Below are 27,171 nucleotides of genomic sequence, written 5' to 3' on the forward strand. Positions count from 1 at the left end.
CTCATTCTCAACCAGCTCTTTTTTTTTTTTCATCAAGACAAAAGCCAAAGTTAGCTCAATGCATTTTATTACATCTAAATGTCTCTACATAAACATGTAACATTCAATAGGTAAACAATTTCTTTCAATGCATGTAATAAATATTTTTTTTTACTTAGTACTTTATACAAACTGACATTGGTCTACTGTACAATATGTCTTCCACATCTTAAAAAATCTTTTTTTTTCTTTCCATAAAACATGCCACAGACACAGAGTGGATGAAATTTAAGGCAGTGAGCATAGATGTCTGCTTACTGAACTGGAAAATAAAATAAACTTGGACTTTGACACCAAGCCCACTCATAACACAATTCTGCATCTAAAATATATAAATTAGTTTGTTGTGAAGTTGAGGATTCAACTTTAACACATAAATGCACATCACTGGAACATCCAAATTTGCACAATGTTTGCCTTACATCAAAAACAAAAACATGCACACACGCTTTCATACACACATTCATACACACACAACTTATCCCTTTATCAATCATAACCAAAATGAACAAATTAATGAAAACTTGTATTCTGTTTGTCACTGAACCTTTCTTCTATACCCTTGGTAACAAACCTTGTCAAATACATGATGTCATGTGAGACAGACACATTGAAACAAAGGACAAAAAACGGTCAAGATTTACCTGTTAAAATATGGTCAATCATTAACACTGCTAGAGATCTAACAAGTAGTCAATTTGGTAACAAGGATTTTGCCATAACAGCATATGTATTTTTATCGCTGTCATTTTATCTTGTTAATTACTTAAACAATTACATTTCGAACCGATCTAAGAGTCAAGAGACAAATCGACTGATAAACATCTAATACTTTCAGAAGAAATGTATGTTAAAAGGAGGTTTAGAGGGCAAAGGAAACAGAGTGAGACTCATCAGTCTATCAAATAATGCAAGACGCAATAGCTAGATTCTGTCACAGGCAATTACCCCAGTCCCAAACCCAATTAGGCTTTAAAAAGAGGTCTGGTCAACACACTGAGAGAGCCACACCAGCAAACACACAAGACACACGGACGCGCACACACACACACACACACACACCTTAGCCTGTTTGATGTAAGTACAAATAAAAAAGATTTGAACTTCCTAATTTAACTTTTATTTTTCCAACATGTTTTCTTTTTGAAAACACTATTTTCCGTTCCGTTATCTTCCGTTCTAATTTTCTCAAATATTGTTTGAACAAAAACGTTTGCAATTAATTTCCTCTGTTAATCCCAGGCAGCACTTGAAAGGACATCCATTGGTTACTCAAAGGGATTATTCATTTAGAAACTCTAAGTCTGTAGATAAGAGCTCCAAATCTGGTGGGTGCCATGAGGAACATTTTAATACAGGCGAACTGAAGTACAAGAAATAACAGGTCCAGTCGTTCACATGCAAAAAACACTCATACAAGGCACACGTGACAAAACGGTAGAAGAAATGATGAGTGGCTTTAGGACTTCCCACACAGTACCAAGCACAGATGACCTAATAGACAAATGAACAGAGACCTCAGTCACTGTTCAATGTCGAAACAAAGTTAACAAGGATGCACGGCAACATCAAAGACACCGTAACCACACCATCTACGCCACTGCTGAACCTCCCAACAAATCATTCCTTCTGAAAAATGTTAAAAGAGAGGGACGGAAGGACGGAAGAAAGAATGAGAGAACAATCAAGCATGGTAGCCACAAAGAGAGAGTAAATCTTTACTTTCTACACAAGGTATACGTTTAAGTTCACTGAACTCACAAGCTCTCACTCTAAAAACTTCAACACTAAAAAGTGTTCTTTTGGCATCGAGCAAGAAAAAATATGGATGTAAAACTGTTAGAGAATTACATTGTTTTAAAAACAGTCATGAATTACATTTCACATAAGAATCATGAGGTCAGATATTGTCAATCTGTAACAATGCTTTTACTTCCAGTTGTTAATCTGAAGGTGAAGGAATGCTTTTTAACGGCCCACCAACATAAAGGGATAGTTGACCCAAAAATGAAGATTTAGTCATAATTTACTCACCTTCATGTCGTTCCAAACCTGTATGACTTTCTTTCTTCAGTGGAACACAAAATATATTTTTAAGAATGTTTCAGTGGGGTCAAAAACAACACTGGAGCCCACTGACTTTCATTGTATGGAGAAAAAAAAAAGTGATGACATAAAAATGATGACAGAAGTGTCATTTTTAGGTGAACTATCCCTTTAAAAGCATTATATAAAATAATTATGCATGTATAGGGGAAATGTGATTGGCAAAAACATGTCAAGTTTTGCTGGGAAGAGAGAAGAACCAAGGGTCCGGCAGACGGTCTGATCGCAGCCATTGTGCCCTGTGAAATCAGACAAAATATAGACAATCACAGAATATGATGGGGAAAGGACATAAAAAGTGTTCATATTATGTTAAAGGGGTAAAGCCGAAGCTGTGAAGGGAAAAATAGCGTCAGTTTCCAAGGAGCTAAAACCCAAAGTAACTTAGCAAGCCGTGTTGGGCGAAAACTCTTTCAAGTTTACATATACATTAGATAGCTAGATAGATAAGTATATACAAAAGTAAAACAAAAAATATATTTGTTCTCTGTACACGGCAACGATTATCATCGTTTACAAAAACACCCTTCAGTCATCCTGCATGTCCCGTTTTCTTCCCAATGTTTGGAAGTCTCTTCAGTCAGTTTCCCGTACGAGGGTTCGGTCCTGGGTCAGTCTAACGAGATGACGTCTGGGACGGATCCGTATATGGCAGACATGGGGGCCGATTCGGAGTTGGGGTGTGGGGCAGGTGGATGTCCGAGGCTTTCCCGTAGGCTGCTGGAGGACACCAGGCTGCTGCCGTTGACGTTAATGGGAGGGAGGTTGCTGCTTACAGGGGTGGAGGGAGGGTCCAGGAAGAGCTGGGACGAGCCGTACGGGAGGAAACGGCTCAGGAGGAGGTCGTGCTCTTCCGATGCAGATGCAGCCGCTGCCATCACCATGTTGTAGTGCTGGAGAGACACAGCAGAAAAAAAAAGAGAGTCAGGTAAAGAGAAAACATTCACTAGATTAGCAGTATCTATTATACTGCTAATCTATTTGCAATTAATAGCTATTAATAGTCAATCACAGTGGGCTGATAAATGTTTGGATTGTGTTACCTGATGATTCTCCCCTTGTAAAAAAGGGAAAAAGTTGAGATCTGTAAGAGGTAACAGGGACAAATCAGTGCATTGAAGTTTAAATGAAACATTGATGTTTAAATGAGCACATTTCCCAAATTAAACATTTCTCTAATGATGTTTGTGTGTTGTACCTGACAGGTCAGTGGGCGTAGAGTAGTAGTGGCGGTAGTCCTGAATAAGGGGAGGAGGTGGAGGAATGTAATTGGTGTCCACCTGAGGCATGCTGGGAGTTCGGCTTAAAGGAGATGCTTGTCTGTGGAGATTCAACACCCTATAAACACACACCAACAAACAAGTTAGCTTGAGAAAAGTGTAGCACAAATGACCCTTTGCCATTATTTGTGCATATTCAAAGAGTTGAAAAGAATTTGACATGTTTTACTGAAATTATAATTTACCCATTATCCATCTGAGGAGAGAGGCTAGACAGCGAGGGGCAGCTTTTCTTTTGAGGGGGTTCTTCATCTTCCTCTTCTTCAGACGAGCTGTCAAGAGTCAAATCAATCACCTCCACTTTTTTGCTGTTGCCGCCACTGTTGCCGTTTGTATGAGAGTTTTGCTCCGACACTGTCGTACGACACCCACCTGATTACACATGCACACACAGCGGGGTTGTCAACAAAATAGTTTCAGGGTGAAAGTTAATGTCACATTCATCATTTTTCCACCATCTAACAGATCAGAGATATTAATTTCACAAGCCCCATTTACACCTGGTAATAACATGAATCATCACAGGTGAACAGTGCCAACAATAGGTGTACATGGGGTCCTAAAGTTTTTTTTTATTTGATCACTTATTTGATACTATTGTTCAAAACAATTGTACTATTGTTTTTTAATGTTTCTAAATCATTCTAATATGCTGATTTGTGCTCAAGAAATATTTCTTATTATTATCAATGTTAAAACATTTGTGCTGCTTAATATTTTTGTATAAATGTGATAATTTGTTTCAGGATTCACTGACAAATAGAAAGTTCAAGATTTTCTGTAACAATGTAAATGTCTTTACTGTCACTTTTGATCAATGTAATGCGTCTATGTATAGATAAGAGTTATATATACACTGAAAAAAATTATAAACGCAACACTTTTGTTTTTGCCCCCATTTCTCATGAGCTGAACTTAAAGATCTTTTTCTATGTACACAACAGGCCTATTTCTCTCAAATATTGTTCACAAATCTGTCTAAATCTGTGTTAGTGAGCACTTCTCCTTTGCCGAGATAATCCATCCACCTCACAGGTGTGGCATAACAAGATGCTGATTAGACAGCATGATTATTGCACAGGTGTGCCTTAGGCTGGCCACAATAAAAGGCCACTCTAAAATGTGCAGTTTTACTGTACTGGGGGGGTCCGAAAACCAGTCAGTATCTGGTGTGACCACCATTTGCCTCACGCAGTGCAACACATCTCCTTCGCATAGAGCTGATCAGATTGTTGATTGTGGCCTGTGGAATGTTGGAGTCCACTCCTCTTCAATGGCTGTGCGAAGTTGCTGGATATTGGCAGGACGTGGAACACGCTGTCGTATACGCCGATCCAGAGCATCCCAAACATGCTCAATGGGTGACATGTCCGGTGAGTATGCTGGCCATGCAAGAACTGGGATGTTTTCAGCTTCCAGGAATTGTGTACAGATCTTTGCAGAATGGGGCCGTGCATTATCATGCTGCAACATGAGGTGATGGTCGTGGATGAATGGCACAACAATGGGCCTCAGGATCTCTTCACGGTATCTCTGTGCATTCAAAACGCTATCAATAAAATGCACCTGTGTTCGTTGTCCACAACATACGCCTGCCCATACCATAACCCTACCGCCACCACGGGCCACTCGATCCACAACGTTGACATCAGCAAACCGCTCACCCACATGACGGCATACACGCTGTCTACCATCTGCCCTGTACAGTGAAAACCAGGATTCATCCGTGAAGAAAACACCTCTCTAAAGTGCAGACGCCATTGAATGTGAGCATTTGCCCACTCAAGTCGGTTACGACGACGAACAGTCGTGGTCGAGACCCCGATGAGGACGACGAGCATGCAGATGAGCTTCCCTGAGACGGTTTCTGACAGTTTGTGCAGAAATTCTTTGGTTATGCAAACCGATTGTTGCAGCAGCTGTCCGGGTGGCTGGTCACAGACGATCTTGGAGGTGAAGATGCTGGATGTGGAGGTCCTGGGCTGGTGTGGTTACACGTGGTCTGCGGTTGTGAGGCCGGTTGGATGTATTGCCAAATTCTCTGAAACGCCTTTGGAGACAGCTTATGGTAGAGAAATGAACATTCAATTCATGGGCAACAGCTCTGGTGGACATTCCTGCAGTCAGCATGCAAGTTGCGCACTCCCTCAAAACTTGTGACATCTGTGGCATTGTGCTGTGTGATAAAACTGCACATTTTAGAGTGGCCTTTTATTGTGGCCAGCCTAAGGCACACCTGTGCAATAATCATGCTGTCTAATCAGCATCTTGATATGCCACACCTGTTTGGTGGATGGATTATCTCGGAAAAGGAGAAGTGCTCACTAACACAGATTTAGACAGATTTGTGAACAATATTTGAGAGAAATAGGCCTTTAGTGTACATAGAAAAGTCTTAGATCTTTGAGTTCAGTTCATGAAAAATGGGGGCAAAAACATAATTTTGTTCAGTATATATTTAATCTTACAAACCCCAAACCTTTGAACGTTAGTGTATATTTGAAGGTAGCCAGAAACAAACATACACACAAACCAGAAAAACCTTATTGCTAAAGAACCCTGGACCACAGCAAATAACAAGCTACTTGCCAGTCAATAATTGTGTCAAGTATGTCTTTACAAGAAAACTGTGCTGATATTTTTTCTTACATTACTCACCAAAATACAGTGCTATGCAAAATGACCAGTGCTATATTAGGGGTTTTAAGATGCTTTTGAACAATTCTTAATTTTCAACAATGCACCCAAAACGCCTCCTGCAGCAGTTCCTCAACAATATGAGGAGATGATCAGCAGTGACTGAAACTTACCATCGATGCCATTGTATGAGGCAGACACTTCCTGCACTTCCTTTTTCGACCTCATGGGGGCCCAGTTGCCATCTTCCTTGAACTGAATTTCATCACAATCTAAACAGCTGTTCAGAATCTCCATAAACAATCTAAGGATGAACAGAGAAATGTTTGGGAACAGAGGAGAGATTAGAGAAGAGAGAAAGTGAAAATTATAATAGAAAAATAAAGGTGCGAGTTCATACATTGTTCACTTAAACCTAATTACTGCATTCAATGATCAAACGTAACATTTATGCATTATGCCCTTATTATCAAATGAATTTCATGTGCAGTTTTGTTCTATTATGGTTGTACATACCCATCAATGATGAGATGTTCATAGGGTGCTTTTTTGTCACAGACAGGACACACCCATGTGGGCTTCTTTTCATTCATCTGGATGTAGAGCGTAGCATCAAAACACTGCAGGTGTGAACACGTCAACGCCCGACACGGAATCATTAGCCGCATCTTTCCCAGCTGTGTAACACAGGCAAAAGCACAGACAATCATAGAGAAATTAACACACACGGACATACTGCATGGAAACAATCCAGGCAAACGCGCGTGCACACACACACACACACACACACACAGAGGTTTGGAGATGGACCAAAGAATGAAAATAACAAGAAGTGAAACATGAACAAAACTTATATAATCACAACAATATACAACTGACATTAAACAGTCTAACTGTTTTAGACAGATTTATGAGTCATAATGTACAGAACATTCTGAAACTGATTTAATTTTAAGTTTAAAATCAAAAACATCTGTATTTGCTTTGTGTGATCTTTAACTACTTTGAAACATTAGAATCCTAAACAATAACGTATTTTCTAGCTTTGGTTCTCACATGGTTTTTGTAAGGTCCTGTAGCCGACTGCAACAAACCTGTTAAGCAAAGAAAACCCTTGGTGATCATTCATTTCGAATTGTAATTAAGGGTTTTCTTAGCTTTAAAGGTTTGTTGCAGCAGGTCCCTGGGCTTAAACTAACATTTAGACATTCAAAAATATACACTACCGGATGTGTGTGTTTGTTTGATTTTGATGAGTGATCTGATAAAATGCTTACCGGACATAATAATGAAACTCTTAAGCTGGTGGTTGCTATTTCACTGTCAGGGTCTGCCGTTAACTTTTCCTTTACTGCAGGACATGAGCAAAAGCACACATTAGGAGCACAAAACCCACAAAGATCTTTACAACTGCACTGCCATTAATACATATCTGTGAGTTATTAATACAACTGGAGGAATATGGTCACATTTAACCTGACTATAATCAGTGTTGGGGTAACACATTACAAGTTATGTGAGTTACATAATCAGATTACGTTTTTCAAGTGGTGAGTAAAGTAACTCATTACTTTTAAATTTACAACAAACTAAGTAATGCAAGTTATTTTTTTGCTCCTGACCCCATGTTGACAGAAATTGTAAGTAAGGTGCAGAGGCGTTGTGTGCACTGTGTAAACATGACGGTTATTGTAGTTCTAGACTAAATGTGAGCAGGCATTTACTCATCTCACTTGCACAAAAATTCAGTATTCAGATTTAGTATTTGTTTTTGTGGTTAAAAAGTATATATATATATATATATATATATATATATATATATATATATATTTTATTTTTTTTAGAAAATGAACGATCGTTTTGCTAGATAAGACCCTTATTTCTCGACTGGGATCGTGTAGAGACTTTGAAGCTGCACTGAGACGGACATTTGAACCTTCTTTGAACATTGGTATAGTTGGTTGTAATTGAAGTCCATTCTGTGTAGAAAAATCCTGCAATGTTTTCCTCAAAATCCTTAATTTCTTTTCGACCGAAGAAAGAAAGACATGGATATCTTGGATGACATCGGGGTGAGTAAATTATCAGCAAACATTTTTTTGAAAGTGAACTAATCCTTTAAGTAAGTGTTGAACTTTCTTCTCTACATGTCAGAATGGCAGCACAGCTGAAAGGTTTGTTTGAGGTGCGCCCTCTACTGTAAAGGCGTTAATTTGCATTTCCTTATTAATATCACTTTTGGTGTGAAAGGGACTTTACATTTATATTAAATAAAAAACAAACAAACAAGCCAATCCCAGGTGAGAAAAACTAATGCAAAAGTAACGTGTAACATTATTCGGTAACACTTTACAGTGTTTTACAGTGTCCTTGTTACATGTACTTACCATAGTATTAACAGTAAATTATGCATAACTACATCCAACTAACCCTCAACCAAATCCTAATCCTACCCTAACCCTATAGTAAGTGCATTTAGTTGCTTAAAGTTACTCAGTACATAAATATATAATTACAGGGTTTCTGCAGGGATCTTCAATTTAAATTTAATGCCTTTTCAATGCCATTTTTTTCATTTTTAATGCCATACACAACCCATGACTAACCATGGATATTATTTTTATATATATATATATATATATATATATATATATATATATATATATATATATATATAAACTTGATTAATCACACATTTTTTACACAATTAAAAACACTTACATTTGTTTAGGTTTATATTAGTTTATATATTTTATAATGTAATCATTTCACAGTTAATCTACAAATGAATGTAGAGACAACATAAAGACCAGTTTTACTGATACTAATACAGCTATTGATATCTGGATAAAATCATTTTAAACATTAATTATAGCCATCCAACATTACAGTGTAATTGAAAGCTATATACATTTTTTAACATTAGGCTTAAAAAAAATATGACAACTTTTAATTTAAGTGAACTTAACAAACAATCCTCAAATAAACCTATAATAAATGTCATATTTACCTTTGGCCTTCCTGTCTAACATACAAAAAATGATTGAATGAAGTTATCAAACAGTCTGCACAGCATAAATTATAGATTAAATATAGACTAATGCTTATTAAAGCTACAAGAGTTCTTTAGTCAATAGCAGTGAGTAATTTTCTCTGGTGCCTTTGTTCTGTGATTAACTTTACTGACAGTAAGCTTTATTGGCTGCTGTCCCTTTAAGAGCAGCTGCTGACAGAAACACGGATCTAACACGCGCCTCATTCTCTCACAACTCTTTGCGTTCATTAAAGACTTAATTTCACTAATTTAAGACTGCTCTTATTTTATTGTGTTTTATTGTTCGTTCAAGCGCGAAAGAGGACCGTTTTCTGGTGCACAGTCTGTGCGCACGATCTGGCGCGCGTCTTTCTCTGTGTGTGTGTGTATGTGTGTGTCACATAGACAGGACATTCACAGGCAGCGCGTTTAAAAACAGCGTTAAACTGGACAAAAATAATCTCATGCGTTAACGCGTTAAAAAAACGCAAAGTGAGCTTCAACAGCGGATGTCAAGCTGATGAGAGAAAGTTACTACACATAACTTATATAACTGCTGTCTGCCTTTTACCGTCGATCTGTGGCTGTCAGACTGCATGAGATTTTACGGCGTTGATTCCCATTGTAGCTACACAATTTAATACCTTTTTACAAATGCTGCAAAATCATTCTTTAATTTGACCACCAACCATGTTCTAGATTGTTTGTCTTCCATGCACTTTCCCAGTTTTCTGGTCTAGTTTTATTCCTGTTGTTCCTGCTGTCCAAAATTACTCGCTCCACCTCCGCAACTTTGCTCCGGCCGGAGGCAATCACCAAACTGTTTCCACGTCTTTTTAATCACACTAACATATTTTGCGACAGCAAATACAAATTATTAATTATGAAGACTATATTCAAATAAATTGATAATATAACATTTTCTTCAAAACCATAACAAAATTTAATGCCTGTAGGATTACAATTTAATGCTTTTTAATGCCATTTAAGGCCTTAAATATCGCAAAATCCATTTAAGGACTTTTAATGCTTTTTAATGCCCCGTGGAAACCCTGGAATTACACTGTAACAATGGCACCTTAAAATAAAGTGTAACCCATTATTCTCCCATAAAAAGTAACTAAGTAATGCAATTAGTTGATTTTTTAGGGAGTAACAGAATATTGTAACATTACTTTTAAAAGTAACTTTCCCCAACGCTGGCTATAATAAAGGACCAAACACTTCAAATTAATACATACATTACCACTCAGAAGGTTGTTATTAGTAAGATTTTTATTTCTTTTTGAATAAAATTAATACCTTTATTCAGCCAGGATGCATTTGATTCATTAAAAGTGTCAGTAAAGACATTCATAATGTTATAAAACATTTCTATTTCAAATAAATGTTGTTCTATTTAACTTTCTTTTCATCAAAGAATCCTGAAAAAGAAATTTCCACAGTTTCCACAAAATATTAAGCAGCTGTTTTCAACATTGATAATAATGAGAAATGTTTCTTGAGCACCAAATCAGTATATTAGAATGATTTTTGAAGGATCATGTGACACTGAAGACTGGAGTAATGATGCTGAAAACAAATGTTAGTGCTTCAGAATTTGTTTGAACTACCTTGCTGTAGCTTGTGTACAACAAGGGCATCAGGGCGTTCTTTCAGTATTAACAAGCCTCTTCAGACAGTTTATAGGTCGATGCATAAAATCTTAAAGTATCATGGAAGGTTTGAAGGGCAAACAAGATCAAAGAGCAATCTGTGTAAAGCAGAACTGTGATGTTGTCTATCACTCTACGCTATATAGACTGAAACATTCTGGTATATATACACAATCAAGCACTACTTAGTTTTGATAGGTTTAAGAAAATGATTATTGACTGCAGTCCATGGAGCACAATTTTTAAGGTTTTAAATTGGATAAAATAAGATGCCAACCATTTATTAGGCCACAATATAGTTTATCTTTGGTGTGAGGAAGAGACGAGGACACAGAGACTATTTCTATTTATTAAACTAGCACTAAAGAACAGAGCGGTTCAGTCGTTTAAGTCCTCATTTAGCAACACAGAGGCTTCATAATTGACATTTGAGGTAGTTAGGTATTAGAACTAAACGTGAAAACGTATATTAATGTTAAACACAGACCTAAAGTATACAGTTAAAGATTTTGGGCTGCGTTTTTTTAAAATCAAAAATACAGTAAAAACGGTAATATTGTGAAACATTATTACAATTTAAAACAATTGTTTTCTATTTTAATACATTTTAAAATGTATATTCCTGTGATGGCAAAGCAGCCATTACAGTCTTCAGTGTCACATGATACTTCAGAAATCATTGTAATATGCTGATTTTGTGCTCAAGAAACATTTTTTATTATTATCACAGTTTAACAGTTGTGCTGCTTAATTTTTTTGGTTTATGTTTTTTTTTTTTTTTTCAGGATTCTTTGATGAACAGAAAGTTCAAAAGAAAAGCATTTATTTAAAAATAGAAATCTTTTGTAAAAATGTAAAAGTCTTGACTTCACTTTTGATCAATTTAATGCATCCTTGCTGAATACAAGTATTAAATTCTTTAACAAAAAAACTAAAAAAACAGTCGTGTAAATCAAAAACTACTGTTCTAAAATCCCAATGGAAACTCCAGAAGGAACCCATGGCTCATAAATGTAACTTTTCTTTTAGGACAACAAACTAAACAGCTCAATTCCTATGGAGAAAGTGTATGCTTACTGAGTGCTCTGGAGTGATCTGGGTTTCTGATGCCTTTAGCCCGTAGCCTCTGCAACAGCAGTGTGGATGACAGCTGCTTGACCAGGTACACTGCCATAGAATAACTCTGAAAAAGAAAAACAATCCAACCGTGGATACGTTACTAGAGACAAAGTGACATCCCGTAACATCCCAATGAGACAATGTGATGCTAGTACTAGGATATAACAGAGTGGGAAGTAGGTTTACTTCTAGGCATAATTTATTTATATTTTCAGGTCAGATCTTACATCATCGTTCTATCAGTGCCATATGAACAGGTTCTATAATAAAGCGCCTTTCAGATTCAGTGAGAGGGTACAGCTCATATAATTTTCACGACTCCTGAGAAAGAGTGAAAAATTTAAGGAATCTACCACAGAGAACGCTAGGATTGCTTATTGCTTGCCGAGGCAAGTTATGAGATAAGAAGAGACATAATTCATGAAGCTGAATATTACTAGTAGGTGCAGTGATGTTTTATGCGCGAGAAGATTAATGTGTTAGCTTATAAGATATAGGGATCTGTGGACGAAGTAATGAACTCCTGTCTGCCTGCAGTAGTCTCAGAAGTAAACAGTGGCCCATTTTATCAAAATCTAGATTATTTTTCTTAATATGCATTAACTGCTAATGAACAAGAGCAGTCATTCATCACAAATGCATTTCCTAAACATATAAAAAGTAGATGAGCATTCACAAAGATCACAAAGCATTTCAGATAAATAAATCTGCAGGGAAATATATACATTTAGTGTAGAGCACAAAACCCAGAATAGACATAAAGCATTTAAATGAATATAAAGCTCAAGTTTAATGCTTTCTGTTTGATGTCATATCCATCAATATTCAACAAAAGGTCTTGTTTGTCTGAAAAAAAAGACTGAAACAAGGGCAAGTTTATTTTGATACTGGTTATTTTTAGCTGTCCCTCAACTCATCATTCAGAGAAAACACTAAAATACTGCATACATGCCGACCTTTTCACATAAACTGCATAAAGCCAATGCTATAATTGGCCATCATGTAACTGCAAATGGCTGCAAGACACGTATGAGGTGCTAAAAATACATTTTCATTTCAACAAGAGTTCCTGTAATGGGCTGAGGTGAGGGAAAAAAACATTTGAAAACAAAGTACTTGTATTCACGAATGTGGGGGGATGGGGATTTTTTTTTAACCTACCCGTCCAATTTCTGACGTCCAGGACACTACAATGGTGTTGGGAACAGTTGTGGACAGTCTGACCAGTGAGGTAATGTTGATGGGTCTGCTGGGCCTCTTTGGTTCCACGCCATTTTTGGTAGGAGGCAGATATCCCTGGTGAAAAACAATAGGATGACAATAAATGAAAAATGAATGAATGAATTTTTTTTTTTTACGTTAAAATTCAAACAAACAGCATTGTGAAAATGTAATTTAGTGTAGAGGTCAACAGTTTGGACAATTTCATCATTCTTTAAAAAAGCTAAAGAGACCATGTGTCTGTTTAGAGTGATGGATAGATAGACAAATGGACTGTAGTTTAACTTACTGGGAGATTACACGGTTTCCCATTGACTTTAACACAAAGATTAGGGGGAAAGTGGTCCTCCTGGGGGCAGCTTGTCTCTGATAGACAAAACCTGGATAACGTGCATATTTATAATATAAGCAGAAAATATCAGGCTAGTGCTCCGAATCTTTACATCATATTTATGTGAAACATTTCAGTGCATTAAAACATGAATGGCTTACCGTAACTGTACTTGCACAGTAAAGTCACATTTGGGCCCCGATATGTCCCTGCAAAAAGAGAAAGTAAAAACTATTACTTTGAGATAACAACTGAATCCCATCACACAAGCAGTGCCTTATAAAAACTACTCTTCTTATTTAGGGATTTTGCTTTGTTACACCAATATATAATTTCTGAAAGAAATATAATGAAAAAAAAAAAAACTTACATTGAGCTGCTGACTTGTTGGACTTGCTGTGGCGTCAATGCAAATGCAAAACATGTTTCCTGAAACCTCTGACTGTTATCTGAAGCTGTAAAGACAGAGAGAAAGAGATCCAGAGATGAAAAATAACTACACTGAAACAACAGTCCACATGTAATGCTTTCTGTATATTATACATGACTCTGAGATGAGAAACCATTTCATTCAAGGTTTGCGGGCTATGAAAAAGCACAGAACAAGTTCAAATGTGCAAAGTATCTAATTATTTAGATCAAGTATTTTTAATGTTTCATTTTCAATAGCCAAGCGAGATTCTTATCCGCATAATTCCACCCATATGTGAGGGGGCTACAATCAAAGCAAAGAGTAATGGTACAGTCTCCTCCTCCCACTCTGACCCATGTCCAGCTTAAATAACATCAATATTTCTTCAAAACAATCTTTTCTGGGAATGTTCATATTATTCCTGCTCAGTTCATTGTTCATCAAAGGAAGAGACTCGAGCTGTTTTTTCCAAAGGTTCATGGACAAGATAAACAATGTGTCAGAAACCATTATGGTTACAGACGACAAACTGAAACAGTTGCTTTGACGGAGTGTATATTTGAAAACTAACTACCCTGCTGAAAAATCACCAGCATAAGGTATGTTTTGGATGATGGTATCCAGCATGGGAAGCCGGAGTGCTGGTGGACCAGCTACACCAACTCAGTCATTCAAGCTTGTTTATGCTGCATTTTTCAGCCGGTTACAGATTATGTGAGGATTGTTGTTATTGATTGAAAACATTTGTTGTTGCGCTACCAGATTCAGCCAGCAACAAGTCATGCAAAATTAATTTGGGACTATGGTGTTAATAAAAGATTGTAATAAAAACTGACTGCAAATCACAGATCAGCATCTGTTTGATAAAGTTGAAATACCAAGTCCAGTTGATTTTTCTTACTTTTGTCCCACTGTTTTTAGTTCATTTTGTGTTAGTTTCTAGTTGACATTCCAACATAGTAGGTGGGGGTACCTAACCTTAATGCTGGTTTCCAACCCTCATAAAATGGGAAAAAGGAGACTGCGACAACAAAGTGTGTGGCTACTACTGCCACACAAAATCTGATGAGTGTCTGAGGAGATGACAAATGAAAGCGACTCTTTGGTTCGCACCAAAAAAAAAAAAAGTTAGCTCGCCAGTCTGGGAGTTTATTGAATTCCGTAAAAGATACTCCAGCCTGCAGGACGTGCTGATCAATATGAAGTTTTTTTATATTTTTTTTTATAATTATGTTTACAAACTGTCTGCTTCCCAACACTCCTATTTGGAGTTTGAGTCATGGACCAAAAAAGAGAAAACACAACATAAAGTTAAAGAATGTTAAAAACATTTTTTTTTCTTTTAAAACTTTTATAGATATCGTAATAACAATGTTATCATGAATTCTTCTGGGCATGATGATCGTCTAGTGAAAATTTGATATTGTGACCGCCCTATTTTAAACAAGGTTCCTGCCAGAACTGGTGAACATCAGGAAAGCGGATCATGTAACAAAGGAAGGACTGTCTGCAACTCATACTGTCGTTCAGTCACACATACTCAGATGAACACTTATCCACTCGCAACATTAAATAAAATGTAAAAAATATTCTGTACAATTTATCACACTAGTGTGCTTTAATGTTTAACCAGGAAGTTTGTTTTGAAATGCTTTTATCTTAAGTCACACTTAAGGTGGTGTTCTCTGTCAGAAATGACCAGCCTAAAAAAGTGCTTATAAATCTCTCGTTATGCTATATTATCATCAAAAATGGGATTCAATCTTTTTTGTCTACTTGTTTTCTATCAATTAGGACATGTTTTGTATTTATTTTTGAAACTGACTTATTGTAGGTCTCGTTGATCTGAGCATATATTGGTTGAAAATGAATGGGGGAGATCAAAAATAAGAGAAACATTTCTTATTTTCATTCCTAGACATTCATAGGCTTCAGGAGCATGTTCATCATTCATGTTCACATATTTACATGTGTGTTTGCAAAGATAAAGGCCTCGGACCTGTGCATGCATGGATACACACACACCCGCACACGCGCACACGCGCACACACACACACATTAATTTGCACAAGCAAACTATTTTCAGCATTACAGGCTTTCTTTTTCACAGAGGTGAACTTTATCCTCAGATCAATGAGGCTCAGATCAATGAGGCCTACGATCAATCAGTTTCAAAAATAAATACAAAACCTGCCCTAATTGAAAGAAAACAAGTTGACAAAAAGTTTGAATCCAATATCTGGTGATAAAATAAGCATAACAAGATTTATGAGCCATTTTTGACTGGGAACACCACAAGTGTAACTTTGTTTTATTTTTTCAACAAAATAAAAGCATTTCAAAACAAACTTCCTGGTTAAACATTAAAGCACACTCCTGTAATAAACAATGCAATTTCTATATTTTGTAGAATATTGACAAATTCATCCACAAATAATGCATTTTTCACTGAGGTGCATAAGCTCAGATAAAGGAGGCCTACAATCAATTAGTTCCAAAAAAGAAATGCAAAACCAGTCCTAAATGAAAGAAAACAAAAACAAAAAGATTTAATCCAATATTTGGTGATAATATAGCATAACTTACAAGTCTTACAAGTAATTTTTTAAAAGGCTGGTCATATTCGACCAGAAACACATAGTGCCCTATTTTAACGATCTGAAACGCAAGTATCAAGCACGAAACGCAAGTATTTGTGGGCGGATCTCGGGCGCTGTTGCTATTATACCGGCGGGATAAATGACTCTTGTGCCCGACTCAAATCTAAAATGGGTTGGTCTGAAGTAGCTACATTACTCATAGGTGTGGTCTGGGCGTGAAGTGAAATAAACCAATCAGAGCATCATCCCACATATTATAACGGCGGATTTACCAGGCGCACACCAGGAGCGGTTCACAGCCGAGGAGACCGACGTTCTCGTCAGGGCCGTAAAAGACAGAGAAGTGACATTGGGGATGGGAGAAACCCACCCAAATAAGCTTTGGTTAAACAGGCGTATAATAATTTGGGTAAATGTGTAAGCTAGATTTATGTCTATTTTTTCACATCTTCATGGACACCACAATGATTTCCCTCACGTGGAATATTTTTTCTTGTAAATATGTATGGTTTGCAAAAATGGTAACTGCTGCGTCTGTGTGTAGATGAGAGAAGCGTATGTGCGTTGTGCACACGCTACATTATGGCCAAGCATGCGCCCTTAAAATAGCATCTGAATAACGCACCACTGACTTTAGACTAGGTTTTTCCTGGTCTGTGGCGGAATTGTTTTCTGAAACTGCAAAATAGCACCAAGGAACGTTTGCGCCAGAACACGCCTCCTCTTTTCGGTGAACCGCCCCCAGGAGCGCAAGTTCATTCCCTAATTTACCAACGTACGTCTGTCGAGGGAAAAGTCATTGCGCTGGGTGCAAGATAGGGCCCATAGGGGCCTGTTTAACTGAAGCTAATTTGGGTGGGTTTCTCCCATCCCCATACAATGTCACTTCTCTGTCTTTTACGGCCCTGACGAGAACGTCTGTCTCCTCGGCTGTGAACCGCTCCTGGCGTGCGCCTGGCAAATCCGCCGTTATAATAACAATCCGCCATGGAACAAGCGCACCTGCTTTTAAAGGGAATGTGAGATGACTGATTGGTTTATTTCACGTTACGCCCAAACCACACCTATGAGTAATGTAGCTACTTCAGACCAACCCATTTTAGATTTGCATCGGGCACAAGAGTCACTTATCCCGCCGGTATAATAGCAACATCGCCCGAGATCCGCCCACAAAGTTTTGCGTTTGATACTTGCGTTTCAGATCGTTAAAATAGGGCCCATACGGTGTTAGAGGGTTTTCAACACAGCACAAGGGTTAACTGTCTCTTACACATTCACAAATACAGATAAAGAATGATCTTACTAACGCAAGTGCTCTCATCCAGAGAAATCTTCCCTAAAATAACATTCGCTGCAACACACCGACACACACCCAGCAGAGCCAAACATTTGTAATGTCTCTAATTTAGTAATTTAAATGTCTCTAAGCACATACGTTGTTTTCCATGTAAAACTAACACAAGCCACACACTCACACCTCATTTCCCTCTTGATCTTTCCTGCTCAGCCTGATTAATTCAATCATAGTGACATGACAGATATCTGATATTCTTAGAAATATAAATAGTCAAATACAAGCAATGATGCAAAGCTTAATATTGTTTTTATACAACAGTAGAAATAGTGTTTTTGTGAAGAGTTATCTGAATGGTGTACACTTAAATGATAAGACTGTAGGCTACTCATGATAGTTTCTATAAAAAGTGTTTTAATTATATAAGCTGCAGGTCACGCCTCTTAATCCTCTCTCTTTCGCCATGCTGAAATGACGAGAGAATCCTCACACACACAGGTTGCCGGCTCTGTAGATGCGCTACAGTAGCGTAGAGTTGTTCAGTATTGTGAAGAATGAATATTATACAACGGAACACACGTATTACCATGCTTTACCAACCAGCGAAGACAATAGGAAAGTCAGCACCTTTGAGGCAGAAAAGGTCTGAAGCCAGAAGGGAGAAAGACCGACAAAGAAAAAAAAAAACAAGGGAGAACATCACTATGGCATGTACAAGGTGATCTGATGACTGAGAAAATCCTGACTAAGTAGTGATGCCCAAGTTGCTTTGTTTTGGCTGGGAATTAATTCTGGTGTACACTGCTCTCTAAAACACACTAGTATCAGTGTAATTTACATAAAACTGATCATTCAATGATCGTCAATCACGTCAATAGATGGCAGCACCCAACACCATTGTGGTATTGGAATCCAATGTACACGAAGAACAGTGATGCGAACGCTAACTAAAGAACTACTGAATGCACCTTTAAAGGGTTAGTTCACCCAAAAATAAAAATTCTGTCATTAATTACTCTCCCGTATGTCGTTCCAAACCCGAAAGACCTTCATTCATCTTTGGAACACTTTTTGATGAAATCCAAGAGCTTTCTGAACCAGCCATAGGCATCGACGTAATTGCCACTTTCAAGGCTCAGAAAGGTAGTAAAGACATCATTAAAATAGTCCATGGGACTATGGTGGTTCAACTTTAATTTTATGAAGCAATGAGAATACTTTTTGTGTGCAAAAAACAAAAACAAAAATAACGACTTTATTCAACAATTTCTTCTCTTCCATGTCAGTCTGTGAAGCTGTTCACGTGAGCACCACAACACATGCGTGTGTTGCTGGGCCAATACAGAGCTGGCGTTCGGATATATAACCCGGAAGCGCTGCGCTGCGTTTACAACGTGAACAGCGTCAGAGACGTTATTTTTGTTTTTTGAGCACAAAAAGTATTCTCATCACTTCATAACATTAAGGTTGAACCACAGTAGTCACATGGTCTATTTTAACAATGTCTTTACTACCTTTCTGGTGATAACGTTGCTTTCTATGGGGGGGGTCAGAAAGCTCTCGGATTTAATCAAAAAATTTGTGTTCCGAAGATGAATGAAGATTTTACAGGTTTGGAACGACATGAGGGGGAGTAATTAATGACATAATTTTCATTTTGGGGTGAACTAACCCTTTAAGAAGTACAGCTCTCTTGCTCACATGATATTGCAAAAAGCTTAAAAATAGTTTTGCTATCGTGATAGTCCTAAATAAGTGGAAATTACGGGAATGTGGGTGGGCATTTGGCACCTGCGATTCGTAAGTGTTCTCATGCTGTTATTTTGACAGCAGTTATCCTGTACACACACAGCTTCCACAATTATACAAAACGTCTTAATTTCCTGCTTCTCTGTGAACCTGTTTTTCAAGTTATTACCATTTTACTTTCTCGACACTTTACTCTCCCCCTCCCGGCCGCTTTCATTCTCCATTCGTTTTATTTTCTCCATTGCCTTCATTTGTTTTTTTCCTTCTCATACACGTACAATACATCATCCTGTTGACAGGTCTATTGACTTGCTCTATTTCATCAGCATAGACCAAAAAGAAAGAGAGAGAGAGTTTTCTGAATATGAGTGTGTGTGTGAGGCATCGTTATGGAGCTAATTACTTCCCATTTAACTCTGAATATTGACCAGCGCCATGCTGATGAAAGGCCAAACAGGTGTAGCTATACACACACCTGCCCATTTTCACAGGCCATACCGTTCCTGCTTTGCTTGTATTCAGTCTGTCACTTGTTCTCTGCTTCACCTTCATCAAATCTCTCGCTTTCCTTAACATGAAACAGCAGGGGTGCAATTAGACCAGGAGAATCGACTCGACGACACATAATTAGCCTGATCTTTATTCTCACAATCAACACTGTGGAGGTAAAAGACGAGAGAGCAAGAGAAAGAGAGAGACAGGAAGGAGGAGATACAGAGAAAATAACAGTGTTGAGATGGAGAGAAACAAAGGGAGATTGACGGGGAGAGGCGGACAGGGGTATATGAGAGAGAGCGAGAGAGAGAGAGAGAAAGCACAGGCACTAGTTCCCTCCCCCATGTCTAATCTAAAAATAGCACAGCAGTCTTCATCATCTGATTTGCTTCAACAGTTGGATGAAAAGTGGACATGAAGGCCTGTGTGTTGCAGTTTGTTTCTGACAAACCTCCCTCTTCATCTGCATACACCTAATTAAGACATAAATCCTGCTCTGTTACCATGTGCGAGGGTCACAGAAAGAAGTGCCTTTTTCAGGATACGATTATAAACGTGTGCAATTAAGTGAAGCATTAGGTGAACAAAATGAAGCATAAAGACCCAAAGACATGCATGTGTTCTTGTACAGTATGACAAAAAGCCATGTGTTTATCCCAACAATAACAACTCACACTTATTGTTATTTGTAGCTAAATTCAGATTAGAAAGGGCTAAATAAGCATTTTGTTTTCTCTTCTTTCACAGGAGGGTGTCTTGTGGATTAGACTCTTCATTGTGTTGACTGCACGGCTGGCTGTGTTGTGTGATTGATAGTGATGTCTGTGTGTTTTCCTTCTTCAGAGAGCTGGCTGAGTCATGCTTCTGGATACTGAGTTAAGTAATAGTTAGACTGACACTCACTGTGGCTGCACAACTTGCCCTGGAATTGGTGCAAAATCAAACTAACAAACCAAAATCTTGTATCATGATGTGAATAATTTGATATTGCAGTTACAGTACCCTGATATTTATTTTTATTGGCAATCTAGCAAAACCTTTATATGAAATTACAGTGTGGCAATGCTTACAGTATATTTGTATAATCCAGTTCAGGAATGCACTAATATAAAAATTCTGGCAGACACTGATAAGCTGGTAATGGAATAGAATACAAATGAAAGGTGCTGCCATTGAATATATATATTAATTCCCTGCACTAAAATTGATTAAAAGTGACATGTTAAGACATTTATCATGTTACAAAATAATTCTATATGAAATAAATTCCGTTTTGTGGTTTCTATTCATCAAATCATCCTGAACAAATTTGGTGTTCCACCAAAACTTTAAACTGTTTTCAACATTGATAATGATTAGAAATGGTTATTGAGCACCAGATCAGCATATTAAAATGATTTATGAAGGATCATGTGACACTTAAGACATGATGCTGAAAATTCAACTTTGCCATTACCGGAATAAATTACATTTTCCATTTAAAAAGAAAAGGGGGGGAAAAAGTGTTATTTTAAATCATAATAATATTTAACAATATTACAGTTTTTCCTGTATGTTTGTTAAAACGAATGCAGCCTTGGTAAGCATAAGAGACAAAAAGATTATTTTTTTTAAATCTTAAAAGGCCCCAGACTTTTGAATGGTAGTGTAAGGTTCATGCATGAGAACTCTTACAGTGAATCATGTGAAGGGGAAACAAGTGTACCACCATTGATTATACAATAAATATGATATGCATGCGTTTATTTTATCATCTGTATCTGCATATACTGCTCATTACTTGTAGTGACTGTTTTATTTAGTCATGATCTGTATGGGCAGGTAAACACCCTAACCAAGCCAACATCCACAAGACCCACCTGACTGTAAGCAGATCTGTTTACACGCACGACCCACTAATAGCACGCCTGAGATCAATTTAGGTATTCGTGTAAACACAGTCGTTGATGTTTTAAGTGAACGTAAACAGGAAGACTACTAAAAATAAAAATCAGACCCCTATATCCCCATCACTACTTGAATATGTCCATTTGGCCAGAGAGGAAAGAGTGTGATTAAATACAATCTAGGAAGTGGTATGCATAGATTGAGTATTGTAGAATGCTAGTTAGAAGAAACAAAATTGTGAGGGTAACTGCGCTGTAGCTTTAGTGTGCCCACACACACAGTCCCATACTACGCCTCTGTAGAACATTCATTTTAATGAAAACACTGCTAGGATACTCTAAACCCGACATACACGCCAATAAAAATTCCTCTGTCTTTCTGCAGAACATGGAGACAGAAAGAGAAACACAAAGAAATGGAGAGACAGAGAGCAAGGCTGTGTGCAGCTGTAACTAATATTTACTAATCTAAGCCATTAATCTAACAGCAATTAATCTATTACTGTCTGCTAACATGCCTTCTTAGCTTCTGCAATATCATGTTGTTTGCGGTCATGCCGTTACAGCTAAACTGAACTTCAAGAGAAAGAGTCTTCTAATGCTAAATCCGTTTAACTCCTTATTTAATTCACAAAACTATTCTGACGGCCCTGAAATGGTTGTCAAATGATGCAGTCTTTATTCAGAAAGTGCATATATTGCTTGGTTCATAACTGAAGAATGCACACCGCACTGCTCTTATTGTGTGGGTGTATGTTCATGCTGAGAGCAGCAGCAAGACACATCTCAGCTAATTAATAAAAGACACTGACATCCTTTATATGACGAAAATACATCTAAAAAGTCCCATGTTCTTTAAATGCTCCTATATGCCAGCATGCCAGAGCCGTGATTGAGATAATAACTAATATGCATAGAGCATGAATCGCTCTGATGAGAGCAAAATAATGTGATTATGGCAAATAAATAAACACTCGCTTCCTGTGGTGTAAGAAGCCCCCCCCCCCGCTTCTTACAGTGCAATGCTGTTAGAACATTCAGAGATAAATATGTTGCTAAAGCACAAGGAGAATCAAGCACACAAAACAGGAAAGGACAAATAATCCCGGAAAAAGAGCTTTGAAATGGACTTGAAAGCTTCTCTTCAAGTGAAACTTTTCAATGACCTTGATAACAGGTGTAACTCAATATAAAAAGCAATTAACAATTTAGTTTGTGAACATTTTGTGTGCTGTATTGTTTACTGGTATTACTGTTTATTTCTGATCAAATAAGTTCAGCCTTGGTGAACATAAACGATTTTTCTTCAAACATTTTTTTTTTTTTTTTTTTTATCTTACAGACCCCAAACTTAGGTAGTGTACATAAGGAAAGGGAAAAAGAGAATGAGAAAATAAAACAACTGTCCACTAAGTTAATTTTATTCTGACTACAATCACCAGAACGTTTTCCGAATTTGTAAGTAGGAAGATCTCAGAATGATTTAAACACAGCATTAAATGTCGTGGCAAAATTCACGATCTTTGGTTCAGGTCTTCAATATCAGGTTCAGGTCTCAGAAGAATAAACTTTATTGAGCAGTTCAACAAAGTGAGATGTCAGCTTCACATCTGATCTTACAATGGTCTGCACTCAAGTCTTATACCTTTTCTTATCACTTGGTGTCCAATTAGCATTCATACAGTTATCTTTTTCTATTTGCTCCTCCTCGTCACTTCGCCACGATTAGAAACACCTGCATCGATGTCTTTATTCTTATTGGTGGCGGTCCTTGCGCATGCGCTTTTTAAAAATGACTTCATATATGTTTTTTTGGGTACTTTTCCACTCTTGTCCTCTCACAACCTTTTACCCAGTTTTATCCTCACATACTCTTTTGACCTGTTCTCTCTGTTTCCCATCAATTTGTCCTCCCATACTCCTAGGCCTAGTTTTAACTAAAATTACAGCATTTATTTGGGCCCATGCATGAGACTCCAATAAAAGCAGGGTGTGTTGGCATGTTGTGTTAACATCATTAATTCTACCATTCATTTCTTATACAAATACCTAACCTAAAGACCTGTTCCCGGAGAACTAGCACACAACTGCTAAAATGGTCTTAAGCACAAGCAACGAAGGCTGGGATTGAAAGCCATTGGAATGTAATCTATGATTCAATAAAGCTCAATAAAAATTCAAATATGCACAGACTGATAGTTTGAACTTTATTGTCCAACAATGTGGAAATTCTCCTTCGGCTTCTCATAAAAACACAATTATATACAATACACAAGTTATACACATACACAATACACAATAGGAAAAGTTATTCTCACAAAAAGTCAGACACATCATTTTTTTACCCAGACTGAAGGTGTAGGCTTATTTATTTAGTGTTTAATAACTAAACACATATCTAACTTGCCTGCTTATAAATTTAAAATAGGCAAATTTACACTTCACATCAAATATGCCATACTATACAGCAAGGTTAGTATAGTGCTCTCTTTAAAAGGCCACACTGTCACGCTAGCACTGCTGGGATTGAGTTGTCTGTACTGCACCTTTCACATGTGCAATGCATAGCCTATATGACTGTGAAACAAACTGTGAAACATATCAGTTGGTGTGTGATCCAAGCACCTTATTATGCTTTATATTGTGTATATATTTATTAGGGCTGGGTATTGGCACAAATTTCACGATTCGATTCACAAGCTTGCAATTCGATTCGATTCGATTTTGATTCAATAATGATTATTTTGGATATCAGATACAATATATGGCAAATTTTCTCAAGGAAAACAAATCTCCTAACTAATGCTGTAAACTATGGGAGTCAGTTGTAGCCTACTAGGCTTCATTAGCCTACAATATTGAAGGTAAAATTAACTGATTTGTATACAAACACTTAAATAATTGTATTACTTAATTTTTTTTTATAATAATAAAGTTATATGAAATACAAACATTTAAATGGTGGCTGTCATAAAAACCTGCCAGATTTATTCAAACATGCATTAAAAATTGAAGAACATTAAAAATTATAATGAATATGTAAAATGGTGCATATATTTAGCAAAATGCTCCTCTCTAGAGTTAATTTTTTTTTAACGAGTTTATGGTCACTGGATATGGTTTTTCGGAGGTAAATGTGACGTTACATGACATTGTTTACAAGCTGATTTAATGACGTCTTTCCACGGCTGAAACACTGATTGAGCGATTTCATGTCACATGATACGGATTTCGATAAGTTGTACTCTACCTTTTAACACACTTTCAGATGCTCATTCATGTTTATTTAGCACTGTAACTGGTATTATTAAGGCGGAAGAGAAGATCATGTGCTCTGCTGCTTCTCTTGAGCTGAGCCAGAGCGATCTCACGCCAAAACGGTATTTATGTTTTTGAATTTCGTAAGAAAATGGACGTAATTTGAAATCTGAGACTTTGTTTCATATCAATAATAACAAAGCACAAAGATTATTGTGATTTATTGGATGGGATGCACGCTAAAATGTTATTCATTCATCAACTGAAAACAGGATGACTAATCGATTCTTGGGATTTAAGAATCGATATCAGGTCGTAAAAATGAGAATCGATTAAAATAATATTATATATATATATTACTATTATATATAGGCCTATATGTCCCTGGCTGTTTGGACCCCTGCAGTGTGTGTTCTAGAAAATTTTGTGGTAGTGTTGTAATGGTGTGTGTGTGTACTCATGGTTTCAACACTGTATGTAAATGAGAGCGAGAGAGACAGTTTAGGAAAAGAGAGAGAGACCAGGCTTGGTTGTGGGGATTGGCAGTCTATTTGAACAACACTCCTCAGGCAAAAAAACACGCTGATACCAAACCAGCCAACACCATAAAAATGCTAATGTAGGGACAAACGGGTCTGCACATCTCTACGGCTGCCATACAACACACTCGGTTCTAAAAAACAAACCGCTAAAAATGTGCATGAACATACACACACACACACACACACACACTTCAATAGCACACCTCAAAAACTCACCAAGACTTGTAGGTTTAATGAGCTCATCCAGCACGTCATAGAAGGGCAGCCGTTGGAGTTTGACATCAGGGTGTACAGGGTGCAGGCTGGTGGGGAGATGGGGCAGGCCCAGCTCATGTTTGGGCCCGAGGAGGGAGATGGGAAGCAGAGGGGACTGGGGCGCTCCATGCCCATCAAATCCCAGCTGCGTGAGGCCGGGGGGCAAGGAAGCAGCGGCGGGGTGGACTCCGGGCAGGGCCAGTTCTGCCGGGGAAACCAACTTGGTGGGGAATCGTCGTCTGTAAAGCTCCTTGACTTTCATCTGAACGGCGGGGCTGCAGCCGGCTTTAAGGAGGTGTAAGGCTTTAGTCAGGAGCTCGTGCTTTCGTCCATGTTTGTTTCTGCCTGCGTAGCCCAGAAGAACCTGCAGCTCTGACACCCGCAGGCTCATCACCATTTGCTACAGGAGAATGAAAGAAAGAGCGCAGCAGAAATTAACACGCACATTCTGAGCCAACTTGATGACAACATCACACTTCCAGCGCCAAACACACTTCATTTGCATAGGCCAAACTGTTTACGGGGCAAACACACACACACACACACACACAAACACACACACACTTACTCACAGCTCAGACACTGACACACACATCTGAAGGTACACACTCAAATACAAACACATCTCTCACACACACTTTTCCTCAGGCTAGGATAGTTCAGTAATGGTCTAAGCTATGAAATATGCAGGAACAGCCCCAAACACACACAAACACAACGGAAGTGTCACATTCCACAGGCTTAAAAACGAGACAGAGAAACCAAACAGGATAGGGCAAATAATGCAGAGTAAAGACGGCAATGTACACACTAACATTCTTAATAATAAACCATTCTTCTCCAGAACGGAAACACATGCTGTCTGGTTTGATTGATATGCGTTTCCTAATCATTCTAATTCTATGAGAATAGGCAAGTCCACAACACAACTATAATGAACAACACAGAGGACTTTCAGAACTATTTTTCCAGCTGATGAACAATAAAAAATGAATAGCCGATCAGAATCCATCCTGCTTTGAAGAGCTTGAGCATTTAAAGTGGCAGACGCCATAACTGCAGTGCGCTGTTTGCTGTTAACGTCTGTTTGCGTTCATTCCTGTTTAAATATATATTAGCTTCTCCTTTGGACAAGATATTGGTTTAGAATTAGCCAGACAATAAAAAGCTAACAATGCACTGATTAACAACTCAATCCCTCCCTGTGCATCATCACAAGAGAACAAATCAGAACAGATGCTCTTACAACCAAGAGCCT

The 27,171-nt window shown here is 37.7% G+C and overlaps 1 protein-coding gene and 1 long non-coding RNA gene across 2 annotated transcripts in view; both read right to left on the reverse strand.

The window, feature by feature from the left end:
- Window positions 1–50: 50 nt before the first annotated feature.
- The window catches only part of pias1a (protein inhibitor of activated STAT, 1a), a 47,395-nt gene continuing 20,274 nt past the window's right edge, over window positions 51–27,171 (reverse strand). Inside the window, exons 2-14 of the mRNA XM_084109293.1 lie at window positions 25,875–26,313; window positions 13,793–13,877; window positions 13,584–13,631; window positions 13,381–13,471; window positions 13,032–13,166; window positions 11,829–11,934; window positions 7,340–7,413; window positions 6,579–6,739; window positions 6,236–6,366; window positions 3,611–3,797; window positions 3,344–3,483; window positions 3,189–3,229; window positions 51–3,038 (exon numbers count right to left, since the gene is read on the reverse strand). Of these exons, the coding sequence (XP_083965419.1) occupies window positions 2,757–3,038; window positions 3,189–3,229; window positions 3,344–3,483; window positions 3,611–3,797; window positions 6,236–6,366; window positions 6,579–6,739; window positions 7,340–7,413; window positions 11,829–11,934; window positions 13,032–13,166; window positions 13,381–13,471; window positions 13,584–13,631; window positions 13,793–13,877; window positions 25,875–26,313 (1,920 nt within the window). The 3' untranslated portion in view covers window positions 51–2,756. The remainder of the gene's footprint in view (window positions 3,039–3,188; window positions 3,230–3,343; window positions 3,484–3,610; window positions 3,798–6,235; window positions 6,367–6,578; window positions 6,740–7,339; window positions 7,414–11,828; window positions 11,935–13,031; window positions 13,167–13,380; window positions 13,472–13,583; window positions 13,632–13,792; window positions 13,878–25,874; window positions 26,314–27,171) is intronic.
- On the reverse strand, window positions 8,181–11,312 carry LOC311079346. Its single transcript, XR_014605388.1, has 2 exons — window positions 10,159–11,312; window positions 8,181–8,585 (listed from the first exon to the last, which is right to left on the reverse strand). It is a non-coding gene; the product is annotated as an uncharacterized lncRNA (long non-coding RNA).

This window comes from Abramis brama, assembly GCF_963993115.1.
Source record: "Abramis brama genome assembly, chromosome: 3".
Taxonomy (NCBI): domain Eukaryota; kingdom Metazoa; phylum Chordata; class Actinopteri; order Cypriniformes; family Leuciscidae; genus Abramis; species Abramis brama.